This window comes from Phaenicophaeus curvirostris, chromosome 9, assembly GCF_032191515.1.
Source record: "Phaenicophaeus curvirostris isolate KB17595 chromosome 9, BPBGC_Pcur_1.0, whole genome shotgun sequence".
Lineage (NCBI taxonomy): Eukaryota > Metazoa > Chordata > Aves > Cuculiformes > Cuculidae > Phaenicophaeus > Phaenicophaeus curvirostris.
Genome location: NC_091400.1, coordinates 3,870,932 through 3,897,015, shown reverse-complemented (window position 1 = coordinate 3,897,015; position 26,084 = coordinate 3,870,932). Strand labels below are relative to the sequence as shown.

Genomic DNA, 26,084 nt, shown 5'->3' with positions numbered 1-26,084 from the left:
CAGGAACAATAAAAGACAAATCAAGCTTATATTTTTGTTGAGAATGTTAGAATTCACGTTTCACAAAATCCCAGCCACACTCATGCAAATCAACCTGGGCTGCTGATTTACAGAACAATCTGCTTTATTGTATGGAAGGAAAACAGTGAGTTTTGTACTTTGGTTCAAATGACTTTCATTTTCTTGATAGTGCATTTTTTCTTGTCATTTCTCTACAGCACAGATATGTCCCAGATTACTGCGTAAACAAAGCAAAGATAATTTCTTTCATCCAACTGCGGCAGGAACTGAGCAACTTAATCTGATCATTGTGTGCAACGAAAATATTTCCAATGACGACATCTTCCTATGTCAATTGGTTTTTATTACAGATGTCATCTCAATGGGCCGTATTAATGCAGCTCTTTCTTCTCATTTCAAGATTCTAATCTAACTTTGTTGCTCTAATACTTTATTGGTTCAGAATACATGCTGTAAAATCCATGGCCATCAAATTTTCCTGTGAGCTAAAAATAAACTGCTCTTGTCAGACATGGTTAGCTGATAAAAAGTGTCAGAGACTTTTCTGAATTACTTTGATAACTTCCTGTTTATGTGGTACTGACCCTTGTCTAATAAAGATCTTTTACACTTGGAATAAGAGAAGATACTGCAGCATACTATTCCTTAATGGACAATGCTGATTACTTTTGAAAGCCTTTAATACATTTCCCATATTAGACATGAACAGATGTCAGGGATGTTGCCAAGTGAAATTTCTTTTATGCAATCTTGGCTTGTTGTACAATAATAGCCCTTTCTCAACATGGGAAAAAATTACAGACCCAACTAATTTCCTTGACAGGGAAGAGTTACATATGTTTTCCACTTGTAGTTTTTACGACAAGCTTACAATTTTGCCAAACCTGGAACTAATTGGGACTGTTTCCAAAGAGGGTCCAATAAACCCACAATGTGTACAGCTTGCCTAAAATGCATCAAAGGATTGTTTGCCTTTGCATTTTTTTTTTTCTAACAGGGAAAAGTTAGATTGCACAATTATTTCATTTAAGTTACTTAAACACTTACTGTTTCATATCCTCCCAGTTTTTGAGCAGCTTGAAACATAGTCCAAAGGTTAACTGTTAGAGGGACAATAAGTATTTAGATAAGCATTGCATTAACCAACATATTTCAAAGAAATGCAAATTAAACAGTTTTTAAAAAAGAAAAACAGAAAAAAAAAAAAGTTCATAGCCCCTGAAAAAGCTCCTGTGAAACATTTTCCAGAGAGGCATTTACATAATCCGAAAAGTAAATATTAGCCCATACTATATATATTTTTAATCACATATAAGAGAATGCACTTAGATTCCTTAACAGGACTGGAAAAATACACTGAGACAAAGGTAATGGGCTCATTTGACATTGCTGATAAGAGGCACCATATAATGACTGTAGCATGTTTCCATAACTTTGGTAATAAAAATTACTCATTGGGAAGAACGTTGCTTTTAATTATTTGTTTAATACTGATTTCATTAGCAAGCAAGCACGAGCCACACACTGGCTCACAGAGAAAGCCTATTGATTAAACAACAATATCCAATATTCACCGCAGCTCAGCTAATAACCTCCACAATCAATAAACAATAGGCTGTGTTCTAATGGGGCCTGTGTGAATGAGCCCGGGGGGGAGCACAAATAAAAATTACCATAATAATTATGGTATGCATGGCTGCGCCTTGCCCATGGCTGCGGAGTGGGAGGAACGGAGGCAACTCAATTCAAAAGATGTGTTGGGAGATGCTTGTTACTTCCTGCAGAACTCCTCCCCTCTAATGTGCTTTTCATCTTGGCCCACTGTCTCACGGGGCCACTGCTTGCTGCTGGTGTCTCATTTTATTTTATTTTTTGTTGTTATCTTATTTTAATTGCTATAAGAAAAAAATTGATGTCATGTCTCTGTGAAAGATACACGCACTATTCCACCAACAAAGAGTGATTCCCCATAGACACACTACAAATACTTGAGGCCAGACTCAGCAATAACACTCCAGATCTCAGAGGATGGGATCTCTTCCTCTGGTGGGGGATGCTCTGTTGTAGTGTACATACTGCTGCTCCCCACTAACCTATTTATATTGGCAATGTTTGCTCAAGTCTTGCTGGACAAATAGAGAGCCCCATCCCGCAAACACTTCTGCTCTTCTCAGCATACTTACTCTTGGCATTTAAGTATTTGCCGGATCAGGTCCCTAATTTATAATGAATGTCAGGCAACTTCCAGTGTATTTCAACTAAATGTTAACAGAAGCCCTACCCCTGGTGGGGAATTTTAGAAATAATACTTTAGCTTGTCTTTCAAGCCCATCCTGTCCCCGTTCTTGAGAGACAGCAGAATAAAATGAGGGGGGAAACAGGGGGAAGGAGGAGAAATGCTCTCTAACAACAAACATTCTGGAAGCCTCATTGAACCTTGTACTGTTTCAAAGCTATCAAGGGCTTTGCTTAGGCCTTGATTTAATCTGAATCAATGCATAATGCAACGACGCTGTTCATAGTACATTAATTTTACTTCCATTTCAAGCAGCCAGTTTTCAGACAAACACTGTAATCATTCAGAGTTATATAAGTTTATAATGGATGCTGGAGGCCTGTTGCAATCAGTGCCAATTGCTATTAGGTATGTAAATTGTTATGTAAAACATACAGGTTTGACATTCTTCATCAAAATAACACATGGTTTTAATCTGGGAGATAAACTAGAGTAAATAATATTTCAATCCAGGGAGTTCTCCCTTTAAGGAAATAAAGTATCATTCAATCTATAGATAAAAAGGAAAAATACTCCCATTTACAGCTTTTGTTGGAAACTGAAAGATCTACGTTGTACTGCAATATTTATGTAAAATTTAGTTACAACTGTATCATCTCCACTACAATTGCTTTACAGATTGTGGCACTACAAACTGTACATGCCAAAGCAATTCTAAACATTGCATTCTGTATTAAACAGATACAGTCTGGTTTTATATTCTCCTAAGTCAGTAATTTATTAACTATAAACACATTTTGGGGCTTAAATATACGATCCCTTTTGTGCCTTTTTTGACCATCTTTAAATGTCTTCCTTTAATATTTGTCCTTTCATAAAGAACATCTGGGCACAATAAAGATACGTCATATTATTAACTCAGAAGAAAGGCATTACAGAGGCTGCAGATTTACAAAACAGAAAACTAGAGAGTTTTCAACATGCCTATTTCTAGTCATAATCAGCGGATTTAAACCTATAAATATCTGGCAGCAACTACCCCAGAAGGAAGAGATGCAAATCTAGGCATAAGACAGTGAAATGCCTGGACTGGAAAAGATAGATATAAACATGGTCCCCCATCCATAAAGCTTTAAAATAGGCTTTGTGTGCAAATGCTTTTTCCAGAGAAGCCAAACCATTCTAAAATGTCAACAAGAAAGTGAGAAAAAGGATACTTACTCTGCTTAAAACCTAAATACGGTATTCGTTCAATTGGTGTTTTCCTTTCTTTCATATACTTATAAAGAGCCACAAGGAAAGCCTGTTCATCAGCTCTGCATTCTTCACCTATGGCAATCTTTGATTTATCCTCACTTGAGCCTTTTTTACAGTTGCTGTTGTTACTCTTGGGTTTGGGCAAAGCTGACTTAGCCTCACATTTTACCTGGGAAAAGAAAAGATGTCATATCAGATCTGGGTAACCTTTAATTTTCATTTAAGGAATAAATACCCTCTCCTAGCAGAACGGACTGCTGAAAAAATGAAGGCCAAACCATGCAACTGTGAGGGGAAACAAAGGAAGCTATTTATAGAGCTAAAAGTCTTGTTCTGAATCTTAGTCACAACATTTTTAAATAGCCACATCTTTAAATCATTATAACCCATTGGTAATGCTCTCCAGATCTGCATTTTTATGACTATACATTGCTATGTCACAGACAGCTCCCATCTCTCACATACACTTGCTATTAGCAAGTCTAATAATAACCTTCATTCCAGGATTGACACTTGAGCATTGTCAACTCCCCTAGACAACCCCTGGAGCTGAGGGTGCTCAGCACCTTCCAGGAACGCTCAGTAGCCAGCTCTGAAATGACGGATTTTTCTCTCCTTTGGCCCACCAAAATAGATGCAAACCTTGGCAACCTTACTCAGGGAAAGCTCTCGGCACACAAGTGGAGTTTCTGCTGTAGCACAGACTTAAGTCAAGTGAGTTTGAGCATCTGCTTAAACTGAAGCACAGCCCTAAGTATTCCGCAGAAGGAAGAGGCTGGTAGTTGGAGCCCTTCACTGGTAGACGTCAGCAGCCCCAAAGCACACGAGTTCCGGAGCTCCAGGTTTCCCGCTGGCCTCCCCAGCAGTCGTGTGCCAATCAAGAAGTCAACAAATTGGAACCACTTCACCTCTCCATCAGTATTCCAACATGGAGAAAAACATCCAGTGAGACTAGCTTAATCCTACAGTCCTCCTGAAGATAGTCGTCTTATCAAATAAAGCAAATTACAACTTGAGCATTCCTGTAATTTGCATATACAAAACCCACAAGAGCAGAACCTTGGAAAGTGATGTTTAAAAGCTCTCCATGGCCAAGACAGGATCGATACATTTCCAGTGAAACAGTGGAAGTCCTCTTATATGAGATAGTGGAAATGGTTACGTGTATTTTGGATTAGCACTGTCTTTTCAATGCTTTTAAGTGCTGTGAGGAGCCTTCTGCCAGTACCACACCCCATCCAAGACACGTCCTTTGTGCTCCCAGAGGGAGCAGGGAGACTCTAACAGCCAGTATTTGGTATTTCAGGAGGACAGCAAAGGACAGCAGCGTATCTTACTGAACAGGAAGGCAGGAGCTCTTGGTCAAGTAAGCCATTGACTCTCCTTCACTCTCCTTACTTCTAAACCAGGTGTTCCTGGGTACTTGTTGACGTTTTTGAAGTAAGCACAACAAAGAACATTATGTAAGCGCTTGTAAACAAGCAACAAATATATAATTGGAGAGATGATATTTTATGTCAATAAAGCAACCTTGTGCTTCAGGCTGAGAGAAAGCAAAGTCTTTTCTTTTATGCTCCTCTGGAGTTTTAAATTTGCAGAAAGCTCTGACATGAGGTCAGCTGCCTCCACGGTTTTTCACAGATGTTGATAAAGCAGCACTAGCTCCTAACCAGAAAGGAGAAGTGGCCACAATTTTCCAAGGTAATCAACGCAATTGAAAAGTCTCCCCATTGGGCACTGTAGGGTACGGGGCTGCTCCTCCCAGGGAGGGACTGGGAAACGGACTTTCGAGGGAATTTTCTGGATCATTGCTGCTGAAGTATGTCTGTTGTACTGCTTGATATTCTCTGGTTGCAGGGTTCCAAGAGATGCTGTCTTCCTATGGCACAGGACACTATGCTTCGCCTTTTAGCAATAGATATGTTGTTGATTAAACTTCTGTGAAGATCCTGGGTTTCATCCCAAACTTAATGGAGCTAATAGGATTTTTTTTTCCTATTAAATGAACTTTGGATTTCCTCATCCACTTTTCAGTTTAAAGCTGTAATCCCTTGACTCTCTTACTTTGGCTCCTCGCAAAATTATTTAACAGCTTCCTCTTATAAAGTTTAGATTACATTGTCATAGTTTTCAATGTTATACCAAAGGCTGGGATAAGCATTCCCAATATGAACCCACGATTTCAATAAATTGAGGATTTTTAATTTGAGCTGCCAATTTTTGCAAGCTAAAACTTGGAACAAGTTCACTGGACATGGGAACAACTTTCCAGTTTTGTCACCCACTCGCTAGGTAAATCCAATCAATCAATCTTTTTAATGGATTTGCATTTTCAAACTGGGCAATTCAGAACTATGTTTGCAAAGACAGCCTGGGCATGAATGCTAAATGAAATCAGAGCTCACTGCTATGCAAGCAAACTAACAGCAAGGGACGCTACTCCCGAGGAGACAAAAGGAAACAAAGAAAATAAAACTAAAAAAGCCACCAGGAGTGAAAAAAGCCTGTGTTACACACAGCCTCCTTCTCTCCAGTGTACAGGAAAGTAAGGTCAAAGAGCCAGATCTTGCTGTACAAATGAACTGAGAGGTTTACTTCAGCATTTGCACTAGGAGATGTAATGAGTAAATTCAATTGGGGATAGTTTCCATGTTCAACAAGTCAATCCTTTCATGTCTTTGAAATGGTCATATCAGCCAGTTTTAAAAAGCCTTACAGTGCAATTCTGCACACTTTGATTGGGAAGGGTCTTCGGGAGCATGAAGCAGGTACAACAAGGGTTATGCTGGAGCCTGTAAGTCTCAAAAGCCTGTCCAGCACTGGTGACATGTGAACTATGAAAGCCTCCAGAGTCCTTGGATTACTTGGAGGGAAGAGCTTGATATACATCTCTCCAGGAGAGTTGATGCTGCCTCAGTAGATGGCCTCGTATTCTTGTGATCTTTACATTCCCAGCCTGGGATGGAACCTCCCTCAGATCATCCGTAAAAGGTACTAAAGTGAATGCAGTGACCAGCAAGAGGATCAAAAGCAAGAAGTGGTACATGAATGATGTCACTTGAGTGATCATCACATGAGTGATGCCACTTTCCCTGGCATCACCTGCAGGTCCAGGACCACAGTGCTTGTCCTACTATTGCCCTATTTTTAACTCCAGAATTTGCTCAGAGCTGCTCCTACCCAACCAAACCCTTTTCTGTGTCAGGTAACAGTAAAAGATGACAAAATGATTTGCTGGTGGTTCAAGGTAAACATACCTAATGAGGTCTAAGTTGTAAGAAGGTGCAAAGCCTTCCCGTCATTGGTAGCTAAGAACATGCAATTCAGCAAGTCATTACAGCTATGAAGCTTGCATTGGTCTTGAAAGGCTCAAAACCAGTCTTCAGAATGCCACTTTTGCCATTTCCTGACCCAAATTGTATGGCCACTGCATCTTCATCAGAGCTGTCAACTAGGAAATGAGGCTGCTGTCACACACTGGGTACCATGATGTGAGGATAAAAGCAACACAACTTCTGGCCAAAAGGGATTTTAGCTAGAACAGGAATATGGCCAGAAACACTGCAACAATGTCTCAGCATCTGACAGTAGCGGATTTGTCTCATTTACACTAGCAGTGTTCAACCCTGCTCTCCAAGGACCCATTGTCAGCATCAGTCAGAGACAGAGCATGGACAGAGCGATGGTGAAGCCCAACTTGGAGCCTAAGATGATGACGTCACATCCCAACTCTTCCCAAGAATGAGAAGACAGTAGGTTTATCTCCATCCCTCTTCCCTTCCCCAAATATACGTCCCCGTCTCCCCTTGAAACCCACAGGCACGGGCTGTACAAAGTGCAGCGCATCTGCTGTAGAGGGTTCTGATTCATTGTCCTCCTCTTATTAAAGTATATCCACAGCCCTGAGACACAGATTGATGTGAAGAGCCACAGTGAAGTCAGTGTGACTACATGCAAGGACATTATATCATGAGCACGTCTATTATTTATAATGAAATTAAGCTGGCCAAGATAATTAATGCTATTAATATCTGCACAATGACGAGCACAGTATGACTAGATAAATAGGCAGAATTATTTCTTATCTGAAATATCCTCCCATTTGACTAGTAGGGTGAACTCAAATATAAACACAGAGGATAAACAATTTGGTATGAAGTGTTGTTTTTAATTATCTATCAGGTGCTGAAGAGGCAAAATTACTTGTGCCACAGCCCAGGGTGCTTTGACAACACGGTCCATGTTGCAGCTTCCTGGTGATATTTCAACACGAAAAATGGCTTAGGGGAAGGGGAAATTGAGGCAAATTGAGACATTTCCACACTGCAGATTTTGCACATTCTTCCAGAGAGCAAAAACACTCAAGCAAACTCTACAGTATCAGGCAGGACGCTGCACTTCAACACACCAGGCTCCATCGCCTTTTACCATGCCTGTCTAATATGATGGCACAGACTCCAACTGAGCACAATAGGCACAAAAAGAAGAGAAACAGTGACTTAAGGGCAGAGCTTCATCATGAACTTCAGCCTCTTTTATCGTCACCAACAGAAGGCACAATATTAACTGAACTCCCAGGGAGGAGGAGGAGGTGGAATTTAATTTGCCTTCCTATGAGAAACTGAGAGCAGAACACTTCCACTTGACCTCTTTAACCTCCTAATCTCCCAGGACATTCATTGCATACAACAATACCAATGTAAATGGATCTATAGGTTCACTGCATTTCCTAAAGAGATGGGCACAACAATGGAAGCATTTTTCAGATACACATCCATCTAATTTATTGAAACAATGGATTAGGGAGGAGTTGGCCTTAAAATTCAGCCCATGCAAATGTGTTTAGCTCAAAAGTATCACAGTGACAAAGTTCTGCCTCAGATACAAATCTACAAGTATTGCTCTAAGTAATTTTCCATCTTTGCATCTTACAGTTTCAAATTAAATCATCTTGAAAGGAGCCATTTGTGCTGCATTTTTTTTAAAGAGAAAACCAAATTCCTATTTAAAACCACACAAACAACATGGAAAATAGGATGCAAATCACACTACAGAAACCCAATTCTAAAATATTTTAAGGAAAAGATACCAACCCATAAATATCTGAAAGATTAAGTCTATAAACACAAATCAATGATCCAATTTTTACTTGCAGTGTGGGCTAAGCACTGTAGCACATACAGAAGGCTCTGTAAAAGCACACACTATTCAACAAACCCTGGAACATGCAGCTCAGTACTAAGTATTAAAGAAACAGCCCAGATTTTTTTTTTTAAGCCTTCTTACTCAGTTTCTGCCTGTACTGTTTTTCCCACTAATTTTAAAAAAGTTGAGATCTTAACACCAGGGTTTTTTTTTTTTAAGCCTTCATATAGAATTTCTGCCTTTATCGGGTTTTTTCCCCCCTAATTTTAAAAAAAGTCAGGATCTTAACATCAGGGTAATATCATTTGTGTGTGCTTCTTGGAAACCGTTACTGAAGTGGCTCTTGTTTCATAGTCTGTTTATCTTCAAACTTATATTTAGAAGTACACTGTAACAGGGTGAGCTGCTCCCAGGTTTATTTTTAATTTGAAGATACTGTCACAAACTATGTTTGTGTGTCACAGAATGTGAAAACCAACACTAGATGCCAAGAAAGCTTAAGCACTACCAGTTACCAACAAGCTGATAGCATTAGATTGTTAGGTGATTACAGTTGCTGGTAACTTTGAACACAGACATGATTTAAAGGGAAGAATAAAACTATTGAAAAAAAATACATTTATCTCCCCAAGAAAATAAGTTACAGTCTAAATCTGAAACAGCATGCTGGGAAACAAAGGCAAGGCTGTACCTAAAAAAGGAGAGTGTACTGAAAAGAGTATTATTAGGTGATTTACCTTGGCAACAGCTTTGCTTTCAGAATTATTGTTGGAATCCTTAATGCCATTTAATGAATCTCTTCTCTGTGGGCAAGGCTTCTTTTTGCGTGGTCTGCCTTTAAGATTTGGCGCTGAAAATTAATGGAGAACAATTTGAGCACATTGTCTTATACTGGATTCTTAACAGCTGAAAGCATAATAAATAATTCCAGTACAATCAGTCACAGGAATGTACACATCTGTCTGCAGTAAATGCTTATTACGAGATTCCCATCCTCCATGGGTTACATCTTGACACACTATACATTTCTATGGAATATCCCCCAAGGCTAATCTATTCTACTTTCACATAACTAATTAATACAAAGTCAAACACTGGTCTCCGAAGGACTCAAAGGAAAAGCATATATATTTCTCCATGGTACAAAAAAGAACAAAATAGAATACTAATAGGTAACTTTGCATTAATCAGCTTGCTGCATTTATTATTTCTCATCTTCCAGTAAGAGTACTAACTACTATTTCCAACTTTGAGAAACATCTGGTTTTGGAAATGATCTGAAATATTGAAATTCCTTACAGCTACAAGAAATGTTTATATATCCTGTCATTCTTGTCAAAGTTCTTCTAAAAAAGTTAAAAAAAAAAAAAAATTACCCCTGAGTCCTGAAATGGATCAAAAAAACCCTTAACAACTAGTTCTGGAAGTTGACAAGTACAGAAATAAGTGATTGATTGTTTCATAAGGGTTACATACCACACATATAAATTAACATGAATCACTTTCACTTTTGTCCAATTCTTAAGATAAAACAGCTCTGAAATAGCACAGTGACTAAATCCTAGCTGTGCTGAGCCATGCGCACAATGGGATACAGATCATCATAAAAAATATCAGACTCATCTTTCAATAGTGGTATAGCAATATAAATTATGATCACATACAGAAATAGTAGATGAAGCAGATGTTTGCTCATTATTACGTGTCCTGCCTGCTTTCAGATTTAAAAATCAGCCTCTGACTACTATGGCAACATTTAAAATGATAAACAATCATTAACTAATGACTGTACCGAAGAAGATAATTTCCTTTAAACCTTTAATTTCTAGGTAACCATTGTTTTCATTACTTAAAGGGATGATTAGAACAATGTCAGAAATCCAAACACCACAAACCTCTTGAGTGCCTTCTAATTGTTTCTAATCTTACATTTGTCACACAGTAAGCCAGTGGTTTCAGGACATTTTACATTTTAATTAGTTTGCAAACACAATAAAGGGTGTTAATTTGATTTTATAGTTTGAGTAACGGTGTCATATTTGGTCTGTTCAGAGAAAAAGAAAATCCGTGGGTTTAAAAGCAAAAGTCCAAAAGACACATCCTCCTTCCTCCCCCAGCACTGGCAAATGGTTAAAAAAAATATGAAAATATATATATATATGTGCATATGTGTGTAAGTCCACATTCATGTCTACCTAAAAATATGTTTATCTCCCTACAGAAATATCTCCATCTATCTCCAGTGAAGCACATTTTGCTTATTGAAAAGTACTGCAGAAAAGCAATTCTGAAATTGTCATCTGAGGCTAACATGCAAAATCAAACAAAGAGAGAAAGAAATTATTACCCATTCCAGTCGACAAACATCTGCCTGATTTATATCTGTACTCATGAATGCTACAGCATGTGACTGCACACTACGTCGCTGGAAGTCTCGACTTGGTGTGGATGTCAGTCTTACACAAAATGAACACTAAGAGTATTTGCTTCGTGCTTACAAATCCCCTCCCCCAGCCGCTCCATTACTCATATAAACAGAGATGAGCGACTCGGCGGGAGCGTGGGATGAGCTCTGAGGACTCCAGCGCCGGCTGCCAGACTGCCAGCCCCGGCCATGCCGCCCTGTCTTATTTATAAACCCCGCTCATCCCTCTGTCTTTGATGTCTTACTGATGTCTCCTTTTTTTTTCGCACACGACCCGGATGGGATGGACAGATCCTTGACCATGGTCAGCCCCAGCAGTCACACCTGCTTTCAAAAGGTATAAAAATACTCCCTCAAGTTACTCCATCCTGGCACATGCATTAAAACTTTAACCATGGAAATGAATGGATCCCTGACTTGGTCCAACCAACAGAATCACAGAATCACAGAATAACCAGGTTGGAAGAGACCCACCGGATCATCGAGTCCAACCGTTCCTATCAAACACTAAACCATGTCCCTCAGCACCTCGTCCACCCGTGCCTTAAACACCTCCAGGGAAGGTGACTCAACCACCTCCCCCGGCAGCCACAGAGAGATGCAGTTCACCTAGTATCAAATACACTTGCACGCAAACTACTCTCTCTTTCTCTCTCTTTCTTTCTTTCTTTCCTTCCTTCTTTCTTTCTTTCCTTCCTACCTTCTTTCTTTCTTTCCTTCCTACCTTCTTTCCTTCTTCTTACCTTCCTTCTTTCTTTCCTTCTTTCTTTCTTTCCTTCTTAATAAATAAAGAAAATAGTTCAAGGCTCAATGTTTTCCAAACATACTTGTTATCCCGAGTTTTGGCACTGTACTTTGTCTCACACTATAAAGCACTCCTGATGTTTTGCTAAAAGCTTTCAAGCAAGAAGGCATTTGTTCCTAAATTCCAGGTATATTGAGCCTGCATATAAACACTGTTTGAATTGGAGCCTTCCACAGCAGAACTGGCACAAACCCACTATGAAATGGGGTATTTGCATTCTCCCCGTGGCTCAGGAGCGGCAGCCGGGAAGCTCAGTCTGCAGCTCACACGAGGACCATCCCACACCCCATGGTGCGAGTTCAGATCACTTTATGCCATTCCAGCTTAGATGCACAACTAACAAGAAAACAGTAATAGGAATTCATACCAGAAGAGAAGGTCCTTGCCTCTAGTATGTACTCCGTAAAAGAAAACATTTGAAATAGTTCCAGTCACACTTGAAACAAAGCCATTAACATATGGTCCCTAAATCATTATAAATAAATTCATTATTTGGAGATTATTTATATTTCAGCTATATCCATTTTGTTCTCTCGAGCTAGGAAATATGACTGGGACCAAAGGAATAATTTACAAGTCACGTATTTGTGTTAATATTTTCATTTTTTTGTTTCATTTATGACATATTCATGAGCACACTGCAGAGATCTTGAATTTGTTATTCACAATTATCTTACAGCAATTTTACACATATGTTGTGGCTTAGTCCCAGTCAGTTTTCCTGATGACAGTGGATGTTCAGTATGTACTGGATGGCTAAGTGAATATCCCATGGCTTTTTCTGCTTTCTGGTGGAGAGGGACTTCTGGCATGACTACCTGTGAATATCTGAAACAATTCAATTTCTTCCCATGTTTGTGCATATGGCTTTCAAATTCATTTTCTGAAAGCATTTGTGGCAGTGAGACCTGATAACTTGTACATTCCCAGAAGGTGAGAACATAAGCAAAGCAAATTCAAGTAAAAAATGGAATAAATAAGTATAGCAAAAGTTTGCTTTTATTCGCCATCTTTTTAGCCTAACTGCCTTAAACAGGAGAATGAGAGATGCAAGGTACCACCAGATTCAATATTTTCTGTCACATGTATTTGACAGCATGTTTGTTTTTGTCAATTTGTGTTTTTTCCCCCCCTTCCTCTCTTTCTTTTTGCATCCTGATACATCTGTAAGAGGGGAAAACTCAGCTACTGAAATGTCCACTGAGGCCCTACATGGTCTGCTGGGAACCTTTTCTGCCTCTACTTAGATGTGACTCAAAGGATCAATATTAGCACAATACAGATGCCCAGTGTGCTTGAGGTTTGAGGTGCAAACCAGAACACCCCATTCCTGCAATCAACAGGTGACAATGCCCTGGGACAGCAGAGCTCCTGGGGTTCAAAGCAGGCAGGCATGGAAGGGCCACATACCTGAGACCATCCAAATGGCTCAGACCTCTAGAAGCAAGAGCACATTCATCCACTTGAAGCCCACACAAACCTGTGCCTTGGTGGCCCAAAGAGCCTCTTCTTGAGATTCCATATCATCCCAAGTTTGCTGGTTATCACAAAGGGCAAATTCACTTAGAAAATGGCAATGCAGAAGAAATTATCTTCCCTGCAGAATCTGTAGGTGCGATAGTGGTCTAGAACCCATCAGGGAAACTTGCCTTACTTGCCAAGTTCTAGAAACATTTCAGATACGACCAGGTAGAACAGAGACAGCTGCAAAATGCACATAGTCCCAGCTAGCAATCCTCGTGTGCAGAGAGCTGAAAGAGCACGAGAGCACTCTTTCAACCCCAGGCTGACTATCTTCCCATACACATCACTACTGTGCCTGCTACCTTTACCCATCCACAGAAATTCAGAGGGCCCATTTTAGCACTTCTTGGACTCTGGTTTCGTATCAGCAGGTTGCTTCCTTGTTTCCCTGAACAGGAGATCCAGTTGGTGTCATTTAAACAAACCCATTTCTCAGAGTCCACCAGCTTGGCTGGCTCCACAATGCAACCACCACTGCTCACAACACTGCCTCCTGCTGCAGAGGGGGTTGAGGCTGTAACAGTGCGATTCACGAGGAATCACGCAAGAACTCAAGAAGAACGAAGATATAATTCAAGTGCAAGCATCTGTAACCGTAAAGAACAAAAGGTGTGATTATTAACTAGCATACATATAGTGTGGACTTTGTTTCTCAGCTGACTATGTGGTGGTAAAAGTTTTGTGCTCCTGATTAAGTGAAAGGGTGTGAAATGGATATGTCATGAATATCAATAGTTACACAAGCCATGATGACAACCATATCTTAACAACTCTTCCCATTGTGGAATACATCTCACTGTTGTTTTGTGAACTCTCAGGGAAAAGAAATTTATTTATAGGAATCTGCTAAGAGACAGGAATATTTGCTTCCCTTCATGTTTGAAAGGGTCCCTGGGCATCGTCTGGAAACAGGTAGTCACCACAAATCACACAGAGACTGCTGCCTGCCATTCAAAATGAGGGATCAGTATTCCTCAGAAGACCACGAAACATTAACTCATGACTGAGTAGGACACAAGGAGGCTGGGCAGGAGAAAAGGGAAGAGGGAACGGCTTGTGCCTGTGCCAATTTTCTCTCAGAAAATTGACAAGCTTGTGGCCACTGCCCTCCTGCCACTCTCACCCTCAGCTGTTCAGTTTTCAGGGACACTGTCTGCTCAGCAAGATGCAGGAAACAGGTCACATAGTACAACTCCCAGCTCTACGTTAATCCCAAGGATGGCTAATTCTACACAGGGGAAAGAGAAGTACCCAAGAATGGGATTAAATACTAAATGTGGTGGAAAAGCATAGGCTGCCACCAGAAGACAGCACCTCCAACAGTTACCTTCCTTACCTGCATCTCCAGGAAAGGGAAGTGATTGCTGGACTTTCCATCTCTCTGTTATCAAGTCAGTCTCACTCGAGCCATGTCCATGCCAAGAATGCAACGTACTACATACACACAGCCACCCCGAGACACACAAATACGTCAGGAGACAGCGGTGGTGGTTCTGGAGTAGCTGACTTTAGCAGGTTAGTTACAGTAGAATTATCTCTTTTTTAGGAGTGTGATTATCGTTGGAAGTCAAATGAATTAAACCCTCTGCACAACACTGTTCTCTAGATGCATTTATTTCGGCTGATGTAAAAGATGTGTTGTTATAAGGAGGGTGTTAAAAAAAACAGTGGCCTTCACACAACTGGGGTCAAGCTTTGTTGGCACTTTGTCAAAATCAGTGGTGTAGCCCAGAGTTTTTAATGAGCCTGGAATGCATTACCTCATTTGTCATACCTGCATCACTTACTCATGCTGAGTCCAAAATAACCTTGGACCTCGTTGGCTACTCAACAAACCATGTAAGTAAACAGTACTGTACTCATGCCTAAAACATGTACCTTTTCTCTTGCTCACTCCACATTACTTATTCCAGAGGACATCTAAGCAATTGTAATGCCTGTGATCAAAGTTCTTGCCTTTTCTGGGCCTCTCTGATCTGCATAACTATTTCCTGATATGACATTTGATTCTGGCTTGCTGGTACTCCAGTTTCTCAGAAACAATTCAAAAGTGGGACAAAAAAGAAAAAAGGACAAGAAAAGGGAAGGACGACCATTGCTGTATTTCACTGAAGAACTTATCGGGATAGCTGCTCAGCATTGCTAATGCACTTAAAAATTAATACTGCCAACGGGATTCTGGCTGCTGGTTGGTTTTGTAACCATGTTTCTGTCCTGTGGAAAGATGAAGGAGAAGAAAGGAGCAACGGCACTTTTGTCAACTGTAAGTGTGTGACAACACACGAAACTCATCTTCGTTTGTAAAAATGCTCAGGGCCATCAGCAAAGAAAAGCCAATTGAAGACCTGGGTCTCCATTTAGGGTGGACTTAGACAGTTGGGTGAGCTCTAAACATGAGAGGTGGGAGTGCACCAGAGGGAGGTAATCACAAAGCCAGGATTAGGGTGGAGCACTGGAAGGTGCAAGCAGTTCATAAACAGGGATGCACTGTGGTGCTGGGTTCAGAAGAGAAGTGTTCTCACATCAGGCCAGCTGCAACACACCTGCTAGATATATCAATAGCCTCTCCTCCCTGTAGGACACCTTGCAGAACACCTCCTCACAGAGCCCTTTTGCACTGTGCCACTCCTTCATATATCTTCAAGTTTTCACGCGTACGCACAAAAGCTGCGATACCAGAATGTTTGTCCCGAAGCTGCAAAACCATCCGTAGATACAGAAGGGACTAGGAAACCCCTCTTAGGCAGGTGGAAAAGGCAAGATATGTCAGATCGCAGAGCTATTCATGATTCAGGTGCCAAAGAGAAGCTGGAGGTGACATATGGAGGCACCTGGCTATCGATGTCAAGGTGAGAAGAATGATCCCAGATGTCCAGAAAATCCATGAACTGGCCATGCTTGCTAGGCGGTAGAGGATAGGTGGTTGCTGAGGACACCTCCTAAAGCAGCCTGGCAAAAGTTAGCTCTTGGCTGAGAAACATGCTTATATGTTGCACCTTTTAAAATGTAACGAAGTGAAAGTTAACAGTTTTAATGGTTTTAACACTTACCCCTCTAGGGGGCTTCTGGCATTCTGCAATATCTGAAAGTTAAGAAAAGCATATTGCTGTATTTAAGCACGGTCTCAAAACCTATTCAAAGGTTAGTTCATCTCACATACTGTTCTGTAGTCCCAGCTGCTTCCTTGATTTCCTCATTGCCTCCACCTCTTTGTTTTCCCTCCTTCACCTCATTCCCTTTTCTGCAACCTGAGTTCAGGATCTTACATTTCATTTATTTTCCTTTCACCCCTCAAAGTTTATTTAAAAGCTTCTGCCTCCTGGAAACAGGGTCTGAGAAGGAGGGCCGGAGGCATTTATTGCACAGGCATGCTGAGCAGAGCTGGTGAAAAGAAGCAATTTACAACCAACCTAGGATTGCATCAAAGGGTCAGAAATTAAAGTCTCCAGAAAATAAACTAAAAATATCAGACTACACTAAAAAAACCCAACAACAGAGCTTTGTTTAAGAAACAACAGCATCACTTGAATTTGGGGAAACTCTCCACAGAATCCTAAGGACAGCTATGGAAGTCAGCAATGAGCATCTCCCAACAGCTAAAGCAGCCTCTCCACAAACACACACCTCTTGCCTACTCAAGCTGCACATAAAACAATTTGAATATTGAAACTATTTTTACTAGACTTTTTCTAAATGCAAACACTTGTTTAGTCCTTTCTTTGTAACTCAACAAGTCAGGCCTGATCTGCAAACTCTGGAGCACAGCAGCAAACAACTTTGCAGGGAATCCGAAGGATCCACGCTGCTTTTGAACCCACACAGAGGAAGAGTGGACTTGTGTAGCCATTTCTGAAAGTTCTGTTTTGGAAACGAGATATCCCATGCTCCATGTGGGGAAAATCAATTTGCTACCTCTCTAAAGAAAACATTCCTCATTTGGAAATAAGTGAAACAGACACTTCCTTGTGTGGATTAACGTGGAGACACATGACTTGCTGCAGACTGTTGTTTTGACCCCCCTCCTGACCAGACAATCTCCAAAAAAAGCAAAAAGGTGGTATTCTTCATGGATTACAGTCCAGACCAGCACTGCTTTTAATAGAAAAGTTAGAGGCATTGCAAATACCAGGTTGGCCAGTTATGTCAAAAATTGAGTGTTTTTCATTTCCATGGAAGATGGGGACAAGATTCAGGACGAGGCTTGGAGTCTCGTTTTGTTCGTTTTAGCATGGTTGGTAGTCAGGACTTTTGCCTGATCCAGGCTCTTTATGTGCTGCTGGATAATTAAGGTTTTTAAAAACATGGAAAAATCTTTTTTGGGAAAAAGCTATACATGTGTTAGAAATTATGAAGTGCAGTAAAAATTGAAAAGGGAAGCTGAAGACTTCAGAGAAAAGTCTACGCCTTGACAAATAGGTGACATTCAAGTAGACTTTAGAGCAAATTAAAATAATAACAATAATAAAAAAATCCAGTGTAGGCCTATTACTGGCTACAGATGACAGGATTGTTATTAATGATTCAAAAAGAGGCAGAGGTGTTTGGTAAATATTTGTTCCATATTTGCAAAGGAGCCAGATGATACGCTTGCAAAAGAATATAATTAAAGCCAGTCAATTGACTTAGTTTTACAGAAACCAGATCTTAAAACAACAAAAAAGAAAAGCAAACAAAGTGCCTTATTTTATACTTTGGAAGTACAAGCTTGGTTAGAGAAACAAGCTGCATGCACTGAATTTATGTGCACTTCAGTAAGACAGCTGACTTAATATTAGATAACACTTTGATTAAAAAACTGCACTACGTCATTTGATTCAAGAGTATATTAAATGAATTAAGAACTAGATATATGATAGAGCTAAAAGCAGGCATCGGTGGGGAATGTCTATCAAATGAAAATATTTCTGGTGTGATTCCACAGTGGTTGCTCTTAGGCTTGCAAGCGTTCAACATTTTCATCAGTGAAATAAATCTAAGGCCCCTGACAGTAACACTCACATAGACACACTGCACGATGCTAACATCAGGCCACACAAACAAATAATCAGAAGGAAAATTGGACCATGCAAATGCAACGCTCTCCAGTACAGCTCCAGGATGAGACCTGTGAGCCTTTTGCAAAGGCTCACAGGTCTCATCCTGGAGCTGTACTGGAGAGCGTTGCATTTGCATGGTCCAGCAAAGGCTCACAGGTCCTACTGATGAAGCCAAGGGTGTCACTTCACAGGCCACCCTGCACTGGAAATTCAACATATCCTGGTAGGAAGATGCTGGGGCCAAAGAGAGGTCTGCTTTTAAGGGAAAGGTCTGAATAACTTAAACCGTGCTGGTTTTGAGCAAAAATGACTCAGAAATTACTTCACTACATACCTCAAAGGTGAAAACAGGTGCCTCAATGGTGAAAATGTTATTCAGAAGTGAGGAGGCATAACCAAGCATGAGTTTTATATATATATATATATGTGAGTTATATATATATATATATATAACCAACCATATACATGAGTATGACCTGATGCCAGTATACAGAGACATGTATAAGACCAGCTTTCAGGAGGCTTTTCAGTAAAAAGCCCAAGCCAGACAGAAGCTGGTGTGCACAGTGCAGGAAGAAATGCCTGCAATTTGAGGGTCTTTGTCAAGACATCAATCCGAAGCTGGGTGTCCCGCCTCAGCCACGGCGAGGACCAGGTCCAGGCTGCTGCTGGGAGAGCCTCGTCGCTGCGGGAGGCTGCAGCAGCCTGGCTGGCTGCATGGAGGAGGCGTCCAGCTGTCTGGCTGTAGTCCTTGCTCAAACAGCTGTTTCCCTTCTTCAGAAAAAAGGTGGTGAACTGGATGAAAGCATTTGCCAGTAATTTTGGCCGACGAGACACTACTTGGGGTTCACACTGGATTAGATGACTCAATGGTTCTTCTGGTGAGAAACTGAGTAAGTATAGGATCAAACACAGTAAAGTACTGTGCTATGCAGGACAAGGAACATGAAGAGCTGTGGCCTTGATTCAGCAAAGTACATGCCTAACTCATAAAGACCCAGAGCATGAAAAGACCTCTGATGACCTCACTGAAGCTGTTCACACCTTTGAGGTTGAGCCAGTGTTAAGCATCGAATACAAGCAAGCCAGCATGACTCTCTCTATCGCTAACAGGAAAGAAGCATCCAAGCCCTGAACAAAGAAATCGTCATATCTCTTCATGAAACACCACATGCTTGGGCAGCATCACAGGATCAGACATGGGTTCATCAAGCTCCCCTTCCCCTCTGAAATCTGCAGTCAATCTCCAGCCTCCAAGCCCTCCGCCCCAAAGGTCAAAGCTGCACCCAGCAGACGGGGGCTTCAGTTTCTATAGGAGGGTCATAGCGATACTCAAGAAGTGCATATCTGACTTCTTAGAATAGTCTGGGTTAAAAAAAGAAAAAAGCAAGAAAAAAAGCAAAGAGAGGAAAGACTGAGTGGGCACAAATGCATAACAGAATAGCCAAGACAAGACCAGCACAAACATGGCAGCTAGAAGTGAAAAAACACACCAAACCCATGCAGCCAGCTTATCTCATCAAAACTCAGCAGAACACGCCAGGTAGACTTCCCATTAGAGGGCTTCAGAAAATGCAAGGCAAATAAGGACAAACATCAAATCTTAAGGTGGATTTCCTAGCAATATTTCCTTTTCTTTCCAGTAAAAGCCAGCATTTGTGAAATTGCTGTCTAGCAGAGTCAGCGGTACCCAATGGAGACGTGACCTACATACCTCAGAAATACAATAGACATGTAGCCAGTCATATCCACATAGATAGGCAGATGAGATGAGCTAATTGACTGGTAAAGGATGGACACTGTCTATGAATCTAAACAGGCAGCAATTTATGCAAGAAACATAAAATGGATGGTTTCCCAAGACCCTGCGTTTGGGAATGACAACAGCAGGTAGGAAACTACAATCAGCCAGTTGTGCACAATACGAAAATACAAAATATATTATTTACATCTCTTGTATTTCTGATTTGTAATGGATTATATAAGAAATTTTATTTGGTAGTAATAATATAATTTTTTTTCATTTTTTTTTCTTTGCATTTGATCATTGCACTGCAAAGTAATCAAAATTTGTTGGGCATAAACAACCTTCATGAAGGTATGTATTAATAAAGGCATATGCTGAAACTAGAGAGCAAGCTCCCCTACCTTGATGCCTGCATTCAGCTGCCACTACAAGGACCACACAACGCATTAGGTGGAGACAGGGGCAGCAGCCGTAGCCTGAGCCCTGGTCCCATTCACATCTCTGGGTCATCACCAAGTTCAGCAGCAGCAGTTTGGCAAGGGCCTTGCCAGACACCCCGTTGCAGCACACACAGCGATAAGGAGCTCAGGAGTAACTCCTGGGGACCTGCATATACCTGACCCAGCGCTTTAATGCAAGGGTGCAGAGGTGATGCTGCTCTGCACTCCTGAGCAGAGGAGGAATCTGCACTTTTTCACCAGTAAAATGCAGTGATGGTAACTCTGGTAACTTTGCATGAGTAGAAAGGGAATCTGTACAATCCCCAAAACATCCCAAAAATGGTGGTTTTAAAGTCTTACTAGTAATATCACGTGCCCAGGTTTAAATGAGTGCAAACCCCATGAACTCGGCGTAATGGTCCTGAACATCAACACAAACAGAACTGAGCCTGTCTCTGCGCTATAGCCCCTGTAAATCTCTAGCACTCGAAAAAATCCAAATAAAACTCAGTTGTTTTCATTAATTTATCTGAGCTAGGCAAGGTTTAAACTAAATATGAAGTCAGTTGTGCAATATTCTTTCGTACTCAATACTGGTTCTTAGGAAATTATCTGAGTGAATTAAGTGGAAGGACCATTAAACAATTTACACACTTCCTTGTGTTTCAGATGTCTAATTATAGCCCTGTTTGTCTCTCCCCGCAGAACTGTTGTATACCACATGGTATGCATATTTCAGCATCCAGCATTATTAACTCATGACCGACTGTCAGTTGATCATTATCTAACACATGGGGTCTGCAAAAAAAAGCCTTATTTGGGCAAAACCAGCCTTCTGACCCGCTCCCGCTACATTTTCCCCCAGAAGAACTTCACTCGGATTATTATTTGCTGTCAGTGGAAACTCAGAGGCTACATATGTGAAATCTGCAGACAGGAAAATAAATCCTTACCGAGTTTAAACACTTAGTTGATATTAAAACCATCTCCAGCTTGGTTGGCTGAAATTAAACTCTTAGTTGCCCTCTAGTGTCACCTGCTTGCCATGCCAGGCAGCCTGCCTGCTGCTCACCCCAGCCAAGGTCACCAAATTTAACCTCATTTCACGCGATGATATTTACTACGCGTGTAATATTTCGTATAAAAGGGCGTGAGGGGATGCTTTTCTCTCCTGGAAATTTCAGGGCTTGCATGATGTCTGCGGCTGTATCTGCGGCGCACGACACGCGGGTTTTATGAGCGAGAATCTCTGAAATCACTCTGCACGCTGCACTCCATAAAGTTCATTCATAACTAAAAATAGACTAATGTACAAACTGATTTAGCATTATACTGAAGCTAAGGAACATAGGGAGTCTGCAGAATTCCCTAATATGGAAGAGAAGCTGGGTTTTCAAAAGCAGCAGTTTATTTGTTTCTGAAAATGGACAACATATGTAAAAGATTTAATATACAGAACCAGGTGTATACATAGCATAGCTCTTCATATGTGCCCATTTTTGTTCTATAGAAAGTCTTTATACAGCCTGAAACTATAAATTTAATAATAGATTACTAAATTAAGTCTGCACAATCACTTCATAAAAAAAAAATCATTTCAATTTAAAATACAGCTGTAGGGGTTTGGACAATTTCCTGCATAATAGAGGCCCATCCCTGAAATGTAAATAACACTGGTATTAAAACAAGTCAATCAGGCACATCAGGAAAAAAAAGAAAGGTACATGAAAACATAAATGCATTTTCCAGCCCATCCCAAGTTAAGGATGCCAAGCCTTTATATTATTCAAACACTGCCTTGATAAATCACTACTGCTCCAACCAGCTTTTTTTTTTTTTTTCCCCCCCTCTCTTTTTTTCCCCCAAATGTCCTGTTTTTCATAAGAGAAATCCAGGGCTGATTGAGTCTTAACGTTGTGAATGCACCAAACCATCAGGGTTTTGCAATAAGAATTATTCACTTCTTTCCTGTGTACCGTCAGCATTCTTAAAATACTGTTACTATAAAATTAAACAGAATGCTCTTCAGAAACACATGACGTCACCTGCTCTACTTTTTTCAACTGCAATTGTGCAATTTTAAAATAATCTTCTTTCTCAATGCCTTTTGCCCAAATACCTCTGATAGTTGTAGACTAAAAAAACAAGTCAGACTTTTTTTTTTTTGCTTAAACTTCGATGCCACCTGTAATATTATTGACTGATTATACAACAAAAATTATACACTTTGCTTTGTTTGGTATATATCCTAAGTTAATTATAAGGTTTTCTCTGCTTAATTTGACAGGACTGAAATATCACAAGAAGTACATATGGCAATCCAGAAAATATAATCAGGGAAAAGGAAAACCGAACATTTGAGAAGACAAATTATTTCATTTGCATTAGGAGATATTTGTAAAGCCTCGTCTTTTTCCATCACCTGAATTGCACTTCCTAGTTGCTGTTGCTCTCATAGTGTGGCTCAAAAGCACAGTGAATGCCCTTTCTACCCCTGTTACTGATAGAAGGTTTTTGCCAGCATCCCCAGTGATGCTGTGGGACACAGCACAACGGGAGGTGCCAGAACCCCCTGTCCCAGGACCCTGAGGCAGTGGCTCCAGCCGCACATGCTGCCCCAGCATCCGCACTTTTCAGGCAAAGGCTGTTGCTCAGCTTCAGCCTAAGCCGGGGCCCCGAAATACTGGAATTGCTATTGAAGTAATAAAGGGGGAAATAAAGTCCTATATAGCAGGGCTTGGTCAGGGCTCTACTCCCAGATTCACCTGCTCTGCCTGCTGCCAGATCTATTTTTTTCCTAGAAGCCTCTCCATCAGCCGTGACCTGACGCTGCTTTGTTTAGGAACCCTGACAAAGTGACCTAAGTGGCCAAAACTTCTGTATATCTAATTTTAAACAGATAAAAGTAGCACCAAGACAAATCAGCGCCTCTCCTGGATTTCCAAGTACACTATTAAGTAGGTTTGGATTTCAAGTAAGGTGAATATGAAGATTCATTGTCTCAAGATATAAATATTGACTGAAGAAAAGCAAAGGTCAAATTGGTCAATATTTACTCAAGAAACTCTAAATCTTTAGGCAGTGTAACGAACAATCTCAATGTCTTCATCAGCTGTCCCTGGTGATTACAGTTCATTACAACTAAGGATTTCAAAAGTGTCATCTTCTCCTTTCTAAAATCCGTGTTTTTTAAAAAAAGAAGCTCATGCACACCTACTGCAAATAGGGAGCTTGCTATGGCTCTGGCCTCAGCAAAAGTAGATGTGTTGATTTGCAAATGCTATCAGCCCAGTCCACATGCCAAAACTCAGTAGCCTGGGCTGCCGAAGCCATCAGCAATAAAAATTTTGACTCATCACATGACAGTATTTCAGGCTGCCATGAACAGGAATTTCTTCTTTGGTAAGGATTAATGCACTCCCTTCTCCCTCTGTCTCAAATATCTGTAAATTAAGTCTGAAATTTTATCTCAGGCTTCTATTTCACATAACGAATTACTCTGAGACAATGTCAAATCAAGAGCTTTGGGGGAGTTATAGTCCTGTTATTTACTGCAGCGAGTATATTAGTCCTATTATTTATCTAAGGTTTCAAGCTTACTGCCTGATTTCTGAAAGTATTCTACCATGCTGTTCTGTCTGAAGCCACAGTGCTATGGACTCTTCTTTCCACAGAATAATACTGTTGGCAATAAAAATTCCAGGGAATTTATAAAGGCTGACTTTCCTGAAGATGCATGAGGAAGGAAGACACCTGAATCTTCTGGAGTTTCAATGAGGTTACTCCTCAAATTCCCCTCAGCACCTTCACAGAGCTGCTCGGTGATGGGGAAGGCACCAACCCTCCTACTCCTCTGCTCATTCAAACGGTCTAGCACGGCGAGTGAACTCCTCTTTTTAACCTTGGTCTTCACTAAACAGTCAAACATAGCAAAGATTTGTTGCAGTCACCATGGAGATCAGTTGGTTTCAAATTAGGCACAAACCGTTTGTTTCCTTCGCTATTTTTATTGTGTTTTGAACCCACTGTGCTCCTCCCATTCTGCCCTTTCTTCATCTTCACTTGCAAATCAGAAAATCTAACTTAATTGGGAAGTAAAATCCTAGACACAGCCACTCCTGAAATCTGTGTGGGATGGTGGTGGTTCCCCTTTCTCGATGACCACCCCCACGCTGGTTGGCAACCAAAAAGTCTGCATGGGGTCTGACTCCACCGATGAGATGACACAATGTGTAAATGAAGTTCCTGTTAGCTGGAAGGAAAATTTGAACCTGCGCTCTCCACAATTTCATTGTAAGGTCTGCTAGGGATTAATTTATCCTCCACGAGAGGGAATAGTAGGTTTTGGTCTCCCATCTGCAACGGCATGTATGAACCACAAGGGAAATGGCACTATCCTGGTGTAAAAAAGAGGGAGCAGGATGGGAGCATACGGTGAAGGGGGACGAAAGGCGAGTGCCTGGCATGAGGAACTGAGGACTGAAGCAATAGGAACTGGGGGAAGCCAGACGTCTGGGCTTTTTGGATTACACAAAGAAAGGAAATAAATCCAGCACCAAGTGGTCACTCTTCTAGTGGGTGACACCCGGGCTACTCCAGCCACAGGCTACTGAGCACCCTCTTTCCGTGCACCACCGAAAGCATGGAAGAGTTATTTGACTCCCAAAGACATGAAGCCTCTAACAGAGGTTCCTTTGGAGGCACAGAAAAAGACACAAGGACCAATAGTGCTGAATGTAGGTTTCCCACAGACCAAGTCAATGGGCTCCCTGTGCCAAAAATGCAGCAGGCTGGGATCTGACAGACCCAAGGACGCATCTGCCAAACACAAGCCCTTCCCACAGCTCTGTGACAGGTACATCGCTTCCTTTAAAACAGCACCAAGCCTCCACTAAAACACCCCTCTGCTTCTGGCATCATACGCAATCCATAATGTGGAACTTAAGTTTAAATTCAAAGACCAATTAAAAAAAAAAAAAATCAATGAAATGCTTTTATGAAACACGAGATTGATCTGCAGCTTGAAACTTCCAGTAATGTAATATTTTAGAACTTTAATAAATAATGCTTTTATCTTGATTGCAAAATAATACCCTGCCATGAAAACACTGAGCAGAGGTAGGGAACTGTTCAACAGGAATTAAAGTGTCACACTTTGCACAGAACGGAGCATTTCAATTATTGGTGAAACACATTTTTCAAACTTGTTAACACAAAATTAACAATTACATACATCACTTAATTCCATAAGTGCATATCTCTCAAAGTACCCATTAGCTAACCGTGCCTAGTTCGGTTTTAATATACATGCAGGCTTTGTAGCACAGAGGGGATGCAACTATGCGAGCGCTGGCACACTAAACCCTGAAATGGCAAGTGCTATTAAATTGAGATGCAATCACGTTGAAAGGGAAACATTAACAAACAGCAGACAATTGAGAAGAAAAT

The 26,084-nt window shown here is 40.8% G+C and overlaps 1 protein-coding gene across 5 annotated transcripts in view; it reads right to left on the bottom strand.

The window, feature by feature from the left end:
- The window catches only part of ARID5B (AT-rich interaction domain 5B), a 117,660-nt gene that overhangs the window by 28,646 nt on the left and 62,930 nt on the right, over nt 1-26,084 (bottom strand). For 3 of the 5 annotated variants that reach the window (XM_069864358.1, XM_069864360.1, XM_069864357.1), the window contains 3 exons: nt 9,397-9,509; nt 3,479-3,683; nt 1,069-1,121 (listed from right to left, as the gene is read on the bottom strand). In XM_069864358.1, coding sequence (XP_069720459.1) covers nt 1,069-1,121; nt 3,479-3,683; nt 9,397-9,509 — 371 coding nt within the window. Of the gene's footprint in view, nt 1-1,068; nt 1,122-3,478; nt 3,684-9,396; nt 9,510-11,006; nt 11,126-26,084 lie in introns of those variants that run through there. The other 2 variants (XM_069864361.1, XM_069864359.1) reach the window with 2 other exon arrangements.